This window comes from Corapipo altera, unplaced genomic scaffold, assembly GCF_003945725.1.
Source record: "Corapipo altera isolate COAL_440 unplaced genomic scaffold, ASM394572v1 167, whole genome shotgun sequence".
Classification (NCBI taxonomy): Eukaryota; Metazoa; Chordata; class Aves; order Passeriformes; family Pipridae; genus Corapipo; species Corapipo altera.
In genome coordinates, this window is record NW_020885233.1 from 20,173 (window position 1) to 29,212 (window position 9,040).

General features: G+C 60.4%; 1 protein-coding gene across 1 annotated transcript in view; it reads right to left on the reverse strand.

Annotated features, from left to right (window-relative positions):
• Positions 1-8,787, reverse strand: part of EPHA2 (EPH receptor A2) — a 16,048-nt gene extending 7,261 nt beyond the window's left edge. The window contains exons 1-6 of the mRNA XM_027631361.1: positions 8,709-8,787; positions 4,805-4,872; positions 3,441-4,104; positions 1,724-1,879; positions 657-992; positions 93-217 (exon numbers count right to left, since the gene is read on the reverse strand). Of these exons, the coding sequence (XP_027487162.1) occupies positions 93-217; positions 657-992; positions 1,724-1,879; positions 3,441-4,104; positions 4,805-4,872; positions 8,709-8,787 (1,428 nt within the window). The remainder of the gene's footprint in view (positions 1-92; positions 218-656; positions 993-1,723; positions 1,880-3,440; positions 4,105-4,804; positions 4,873-8,708) is intronic.
• Positions 8,788-9,040: the final 253 nt, after the last annotated feature.

Below are 9,040 nucleotides of genomic sequence, written 5' to 3' on the forward strand. Positions count from 1 at the left end.
TGGGGTGACGGGGTTGGGGTGACGGGGTTGGGGTGACGGGGTTGGGGTGACGGGGTTGGGGTGTGGGGCTGTAGCTGTGCCACAGGACAGACCTTCTTGCTGTAGGTGACCTCGTACTTCCAGACCCGGCTCTGCTGCCGCGGTGGCACCGTCCAGGACAGGGCCAGGCTGGTGGTTGTCCGTCCGTCCAGGCTCACCGACGTCACCCGGGGGGGCTCTGCCATGGGCACAGACAGGGACATCACCGAGGTGTCCCCAGGAGGGTCGGGAACATCACAGAGGTGTCCCCAAGGGGGACAGGGACAATATGAAGGTGTCCCCATGGGGACAGGGACATCCCCTCTTGGAGGATGGGGACAATATGGATGTGTTCCCAGGGGGGGTCAGGAACATCATGGAGGTGTCCCCTCTGGGGACATGGACATCACAGAGGTGTTCCTATGGGGGTTGGGAACATCACGGAGGTAAGAGGGGATGGGGACAATATGGAGGTGACAGGGATGTCACAGAGGTGTCCTCATGGGGGACAGGGACATCTCTGAGGTGCCCCCATGGGGGTTGGGAACATCCCAGAGGTATCCCCGTGGGGGACAGGTTCACCCCGGCGGTGCCCCCCTGGCGGAGGGTGGCCATGGGAGGTGCTGGTGGCCCCTCACCGGTGTGGTTGACGCTGACGGTGGCGGTGGCCACGCTGCGCCGGGGGCTGTAGGGGGACACCCCGTTCCGGGCCTCCACGCTGAAGGTGTAGTTGACGAGCGGCTCCAGGTCGGTGACGGTGACTGTGGTGGCCGTGAGCCCCCGGGGGGGCTGCGAGAACCTCACCCCGCCGCTGTCGCAGGGCCGGCACTCGCCGCCGTCGGGCCAGCACTGCTCGCAGGTGACGCTGTAGGTGACGTCCTCACGGCCCCCGGGGTCGGCGGGGGGGTCCCAGCGCAGCTGCACCGCGGCCCCCAGAGCCACGGCCGTGACCCCCTGGGGGGGCGAGGGGGGACCTGGGGACACACACACACGGGGGGGGTCAGAGACTGACAGTTCATGGTTTGTGCATTCCAGGATTGCCAAGGGACTCTTGCATTAGACCTCTGATGGCCCATCAAAGCCCATCCCCCCCTCTGCCGGTCTTGAAAGGTGGGAAAAACCCTTTTCCCAGGCCCCTCACGGGAACTCTGCTTGGGCCCAGGAGATGTTGGGGGTTCGTGGCACGGCCCGGGACACCGTCCATGGATATAATAACTCATAACTCCTTTGAGTGCAGGGGCTTCCTTCCCCCACCCCCAGCGGACCAAGGCCACCACTTCAACTGACAGACATTGGAGCTGCAACTCCCAAGTTCCATCTCTGGACCCCGTGGGCAGTGACTACAGACATCTTTCCACTCTCAGCTTTGCTTTCCCTTCCTCTCCCTCATCCTTCTCCTGTCTTTCCTTTCTCTCCCTTATACATTTTCCCTAAAGGTTCTCTTTATGCCATATTGCTGTAGATGAGAGAGATGATAACACTCAAAATGCTAACATACCTATTTAAACAAAATTGTTAAAATAAACCCTACCTATACATGTTTTCAAGCACAGTGTCTTTTCACTCTAATCCACCCCAAGGGAATTGTTGATAAGAACCCGGGTTACCCCCCCATCCCACCCCTTTCCTGGGGCAGGTTGTAACAGGGGGTCAGCGGGGGGGCTGCACCTCGGTGTCCCCCCCCCCGCCCCAGGAGGTGACTTACGGGTACAGGGATCCTCCGGGGGGTCCTGGGGGGCGCGGAAAAACCCCTCCTGGCACGGGCAGGAGGCGGCGGCGGCTGGGGCGGGCTCCGTGTGGGGAGGGCAGGGCTGGCACCCCCCCGGGGACACAGCGGCCTTGAAGGTGCCAGGGGGGCAGGCTGGGGGGACACAGGGACAGCAGTGAGACCCCACAGCCCCCTTCCCACACAGGGACACCCCAAATCCCCCTAATCCCCCTCTCCACACAGGGACACCCCAAATCTACATACAGGACACTCTAAATTCACACACAGGGACACTGGTGAGACCTCAAATCCTCCCCACACAGGGACACCCCAAATCCCCCTAGTCCCCCTCCCCACACAGGGACACCTGTGAGAACCCAAATCCTCCCCACACAGGGACACCCCAAATTGTCCTCCCCACACAGAGACACCTTAAATCCACCTCCCCACACAGTAACATCTGTGAGACCCCAAATCCCCCTCCCCACACAGGGACACCTGAGAGACCCCAAATCCCCTTCCCACCCAGGGATCTGCACCCAAGTGGTGGGGGAGGAGGGTCAGCACCCACCCAAGCACCCAGAGGGGTGATTTTAGGGGGTTTCACCTCATTTTGCAGCTTCTTTATTATTGGGATCCCCCCCGGTTTCCCCCTCTCCCAGCTGAGCCCTGTCACACTCACTGCTCTGGTGATATAAACTGGGAATTTTGGGAGTAATACTTAACTTCTCCAAAACAAAGTGGGAAGTTTAGGGTGTTTCACCTCATTTTGCAGCTTCTATTAACACTGGGACCCCCCCAGTCCATCCTGGCTCAGCCCCCTCCTGGTTGAGCCCTGCTGCACTCACTACACTGGTGATGCTCCAAAGAAATGATACAGGACTGAGAATTTTGTGACTAATGCCTCATTTCTCCCAAACAAGTGGGGGTTTTTAGGGTGTTTCACCTTTCTTTGCAGCTTCTTTATTATTTGGAACCCTTCAGAACCCCCCTCTCCCAGCTGAGCCCTGCCACACTCACTGTACTCAAGGTTGACCATTCAGGACTGGGAATTTTGGGGCCAAAACCTTATTTCTCCAACCCCAAATGGGAATTTTAGGTTATTTCACCTTATTTTGCAGCTTCCATTATTGCTGGGATCATCCCTGCTCACCCCAGCCCAGCTGCCACACTCACTACACTCAAGGTTGATGATTCAGGATTGGGAATTTCTGGGCCAAAACCTCATTCCTCTTCCCTCCCACCCCACTCCTCTCCCAGCTGAGCCCTGTCACACTCATTACACTCAAGGCTGACCATCCAGGATTGGAAATTTGGTGGCCAAAACCTCATTCCTCAACCCAAAATGGGAATTTTTAGGGCATTCCCCTCATTTTGGACCCTCCTGCCCCAACCCACCCCTTTCCCAGCTGAGCCCTGCCACACTCACTGCACTGGTGATGCTCAAGGCTTGATAATCCAGGATGGGAAATTTTGTGGCCAAAACCTCATTTCGTCAACCCAGAGTTGGAATTTTGGGGTATTTCCCGTCGTTTTTGCAGCTTCCTTATTCCTGGGCCCCTCCCTGCTCCCCCCAGCCCGGCTGCCACACTCGCTGTGCTCACAGACCGTCTGGGATCGGGAATTCCGAGGCCGAGCCCCTCACTCCTCTGCCCTTGTCCCCCATCCTCGGCTCCCCCAAAGCCCCTCCCGGCCCGTTTCCCGCCGGCCGTACCTTGGCAGGTGTCCCCCAGGCTCTGGAAGCCGGCCTGGCACAGGCACTCCCCGATGGGCACGATCCACTCGCCCTCGGCGCTGCAGTGCAGGGCCGGCGCCTGCTCGGCCTCCGCCCGCTCCACGCACACCCCCCGCACCTCGGCCAGCGCCTGCGAGTCCGCCCCGGCCACAGTCTCCGGGAATTCCGCCAGCCCCCGGATCACCGCCGGGCAGCGCTTGTAGTAGACCCTGACGGAGAGCAGGGCCACGCAGGCGCCCAGGTCCTGGAAGGCCAGGTAGAAGCCCTTCCTCCGCAGCGGCCCCACCGAGCGAACCTCCACGTTGAGTTTGACGTTGCGGGCGGCGAAATCCTCCTGCACGGTGATCTCGTCCGGAGCGATGGTGTCGATCTTCCGGAACTGCCTCTTCTGGAAGTTGGTGCCATAATCCACGTCGGACTCGGCGTAGTAGAGGTTGAAGGTCTCCTTGCAGGAGCCGCCCCCGGCCGTGGGGAAGCTGTTGCAGTCGCGGACGGTGAACTGGAGCTCGATGAAGATGCGCTCGGCCACCCCCCGGTAGATCCAGTTGGTGCGGAGCCAGTTCTCCTGCTCCCCCTCCAGGACGTTGCACACGGAGTAGATGTAGATCAGGGAGTCGTTGAGGACGTTCTGCAGCTGGTCCCACTGTCCCCACGGAGACACAAACAGCACTTGGAGGGGGAACTGAGGCACAACGGTCCCTACGGAGGCACTCGGCCTCATCCCCGTGGGTGTCCCCGGCTCTACACCCATGGATGGCCCCAGCCCTGTGGAGATCTCCAGTCACATCCCAGTGGAGATCCACAGCCCCATCTCTGTCCCCACGGATGCCCCTGGCCCTGTGAATGTCCCCAAGCACATCGAACGGAGATCCACAACCTTTTGGATGTCCCCATGTCCATCCCCACGGGTGTTCCTGGCTCCATGGAGATCCCCAGTCACACTCCAGTGGAGCTCTCCAACCCCGTGGATGTCCCCATCTCAGTCCCCACATGTGGACCTGTCTCCCTGCCCATGGGATGTTCCCAGGGGGGTCCCTCCCTATGATGCCTCTGTCCCTGGGGGTGTCCCCATCCCCATTCCCGTGGATTCCCCCATCAGCGTTCCCATGGATTTCCCCATCCCCATGGAGGTCCTTGTTTCCATCACTAGGGAGGTCTCCATGGATGTCTCTATTCCCGTGGGCGTCCCTGAGGATGTCCCTGTCCCCATCACCATGGAGATTCCCATTGAGGTCCCCAATCCCATGGAGGTCCCCCATGGAAAGGTCCTCATTCCCTGGCCCTAAGGATGTCCCCATTCCCCATCCCCATCCTGGCTGGGGTGCTGGATCCCGGGTGCTCACCCCTTTTCCGTAGGGATGGGTGAGCCAGCCCAGCTCCCCGTGTGCCTTGGCGAAGTCCAGCAGCACCACTGTGGGACAGGAGAGAGGAGAGGAACATCAGGAGATGCCACCAGGACCTGCAGGTGCCACCAGGACACCCCTAGGACCTGTGGATCCTGGGATCCACTGACATCCATCCCTCAGGACGCACAGATGTCCCCCAGGACTCACAGGCACCCTGAGACCCACAGACATCACTGGGACTCCCAGATGCTTCCAGGACTTACAGATGGATGTCCCCCAGGACCCACAGGTGCCCTGGGATCCATGGATGTCCCCAGTACCTACAGATGTCCCCATGGAAGTTCTCAGGGCTTGCAAATGCTCCTGGGACCCAGAGATGCCACCAGGACCCATGGATGTCCTCAAGATCCATGGATATCCCCAGGATCCACAGATCCACCCCATCCCCACAGACATCCCCACAGGTGGCCTGGGATCCACAGTTGTCCCTGGGATCCATGGGATCCACGGATGTCCCCAGCCCCCAGAGACGTCCCCATGACCCATGGAAATTCCCAGGGCTTGCAAACACTCCTGGGCCCCACAGACGCCACCAGGATCCATGGATATCCTCAGCACCCATGGATATCCCTTGGCCCCACAGATGCCACCAGGATCCATGGATGTTCTCAGGATCCGCAATTATCCCTTGGCCCCGCAGATGCCACCAGGATCCATGGATGTGCTCAGGATCCATGGATATCCCTTGGCCCCACAGATGCCACCAGGATCCATGGATGTTCTCAGGATCCGTGGATATCCCTTGGCTCCGCAGATGCCACCAGGATCCATGGATGTGCTCAGGACCCCCAGATCCACCCCATCCCCACAGACATCCCCACACAACCTCCAAACATTCCCAAACCCCACAAACATCCGTTAGACACATGGATCCCGCCCCCATTCCCAACAGATTCCCCCCGGATGCCCCCGAGCCGCCCCCAAAGGAGGGGGAGCAGCGACGGTGCCGGGCCCGGACCTGCTGGGGCACGTCCAGGGCGGGTCCGGATCCAGCGCCCGGAGAGGAAGAGGAGGAAGAGGAGGAAGAGGAGGCCGCCGAGAGCCAGGAGGGAGCGGGGCCCCCCCTCAGTGAATCACCCCCCAGGAATGTGCCCGGACGCCCGAGGTCACCGGGATGGGTCCGGCGGGACGGGGGAGGGCCGGGATGTGGGATGTGCCCCCCCGGCTCCCCCCGCTGGGAACGGACGAGCTCGACCTGCCCCGGAGGGTGAAATCGGGGGGGGACACACCCCAAAATCTGCGGGGAAGGGGGGGGGGGCAAATTCACATCCATTGATTTCTTTTAATATTAAAGTTTCTCCAGACTCTGCCCGACGGGTTCAATCCGGCGTTTTTCGAGGAAAAGGCGGAAGAGCCCGGCCCCGAATGCAAATAAATGGGAGCCTGGGATGGAAAACACCTCCCTAAGAAACCAAAAATGGGGGAAAAAAACCCTAAAACGAGGATTTTTTGGAAGCGCTGGGGGGGAGATAAAAGGGGGCGACCCCTTGGCGAGAACCCCCCAATACCCCGGGGCGGCTGCGGGATTTGGGGTGTGTTCCCAAAGTGCTGATTCCCAGGAGGGAATGTTGGGATTTGGTGCTTAAAACGGAGCGGGGGGGGGAAGGAATTGTCCCTCCCCACCTCCCCACCGCCGTGCCCGGGGTCAGGAAGGATGCCCGGGCGGATATCCCGGTTTTCCTGCGGCTGGAAATCCCCCCGCGTGCCTCCGGAGAGCGGAAAGCGCCGGGAGCCGGGGCCGGGTCCCCCCGGGGCTGGGGCTGGGGGTCCCTGTGGGTTCTCTGTGGGGTCCCTCCGTGTTGGGGCGGGGGTTCCCTGTAGGGTCCCTGCGATGTTGGGGTGGGTGTCCCTGTGGGTTCTCTGTGGGGTCCCCCTGGTTTTCGGTCCGGGGGTTCCTTGCGGGTTCCCTCTGAGCTCCCCCCGGTTTTGGGGCGGGGGGGTCCCTGTGGGTCCCCGTGGGGTCCCCCCGTGCCGGGCGGGGGGTGCTCAGGGAGGATCCCGGGGCTGTGGCTGCTGAGTCAAAGGGTGCAGCATCCCGGCAGCTCCCGGGACAGCCCCGGGACAGCTCCGGCAACACCTGCCCCCCCCCGCCATCATCACCATCCTCACATTCTCCATTGCCATCGTCACCACGGCCACCCCCTCCCGCCTTCATCTTCATCATCTTCATCGCCGTGGCCACCACCACCACCATGTGCCACCATGAACGTGGCCACCCCCCCATCCTCCTCCTCACCCCTCCCCACTCCACAGCTGCATCCCGGACCCATTCCCGGCTCCATCCCTGTCCCTGTCCCCATCCAACTGCGTTTTCCACCCTGTCCTGTTCTATCCTCATCCCATCCCAATCCTGTCCCCACCCCCAAAATGAGCCCAAATCCTGTCCCCTCCACTCACGTTCCTGTCCCCACCCCAATCCCATCCCAATCCCACCCTCATCCAAATCTTAATCTGAATCCCAATCCCACTGTGAATCCCATGCCCTCTCACTCCCATCCCCATCCCAATCCTGTCCCCTCCTCAGTCTCAATCACAATCCCAATCATAATCCCAAAATGGATCCCATCCCCATCCCATTCCCTGCTCCTTAACCCCCTCCCCATCCTCAGATCTCCCCAAATCCCACCGGATCTCGCCCTTTCCAAGTGCTGGGAACCAACCCCCCCCTTAACCCCAAATCCTGCTGCTCTCCCACCACTTTCCCTTCCCTCCCCCGCCCTTTTGAAACCCTAAATCTCAACATTCCCTCCTGGGAATCGGCACTTTGGGAACACCCCCCAAATCCTGCAGCTGACTCGGGGTGTTGGGGGTCCCTCCACGGGGCCGCCCCCCTCCCTCTTCCCCCTGCACTCCCAAAAATCCTCACTCCAGGTTTTTTTCCACCTCATTTTTAGTTCTTAGGGGGGTATTTTCCATCCCAGCCTCCCATTTATTTGCATTTGGGGCCGGATTCTTCTCCCTTTCCCTCGAAAAACGCCGGATTAAACCCTTCGGGTAGAGTTTGGAGAGACTTTAATTTTAAAGAATTTCAATCTATGTATAAAAGAAAGTGAATTCTCTCTTTTCTTTTTTTTACCCCAACCCCCCAAACTAAGCCCAAAAACCACGGGGGGAAGGGTTGTGGGGTGGAGGCCCAGACGCTGCTTGTTTTTTCCCAGCGATTTTTGGGATTTTCCTGACATTGTTTTCCAGCTCTCCGGGCCGGATCCTGCCCGGCCCTGAACCGCCCATGGGAAACGCTCCATTTTAGGGGGATTTTCCCCTTTTCGGGGGGTTTGGTTTTTAATCCTCTCCACCCGCGCCCCTCTGTCAACCTTTTTTGGGGGCTCCCACCAGGACCCGGCCCTGGAGCGTCAGCCGGACGCTCGGCATGGGAAAAACCCCAAACCTCTTGGTTTTCCCTTTTTTGAGCTTTTCTTCCCTCCGTTTAAACTTTTCCCTTCTATATTTTAGTTCCCGGGCCCATTTTAGCTTCCCCCCCCCCCCCTTTTTTGCTTCTCCCCCCCCTTTTTTAAACCCCCTCCCATTTATTTCAACTTTTCCCCTCTTAGTTTAACTTTTCCCCCTTCGCTTCAACTTTCCCACCCTAATTTTAACTTTTCTCTCTCATTTTAACCATTTCCCCTCCGCAGCCGCTGATTCTCCCCCGCACCCCAAATTTATTTTGAGGGGGGGGAGCACCCCTTCTTCCTTTACTTTCCGAGCGCTCCCCAACCTCTCAACGCCCCAAAACCACGCGGATTTGCCCCCAAACCGCCTCGCCCCTATGAATTCCCCCCCGGTACCCCAATAATGAGTTTTGGGGTGTCCCACCCCCCCAAAATAGAAGCGCGGGACTCACCTTCCTCGGCCGCCGCGGGGGACAGGGGGGTGAGGGCGGTGAGGAGGAGGAGGGTGAGGGTCGGGGGGGTCCCGGCCATGGCGGGGGGGTGCCGGGGGTGCCCCGCGAGGTGTGGGGTGCGTGGGGTGTGTTGGGTGTGTGGGGCGCGCGCCCGCTCCTGTTCATTCATGCCCCGGTGACGTCACCGGCCACGCCCGCTCTTAAAGGCGCCGCGGCCGCTCCCAGTTCGCCCCAGTCCGGCACTGGGAGGCCGCGCTCCCGGGGATGGGACGCGGCCGTCGGAAGGGAGCGGGCTCTGGGAGCGCCCCGGGGATCGGGGAACAGCCATGGGG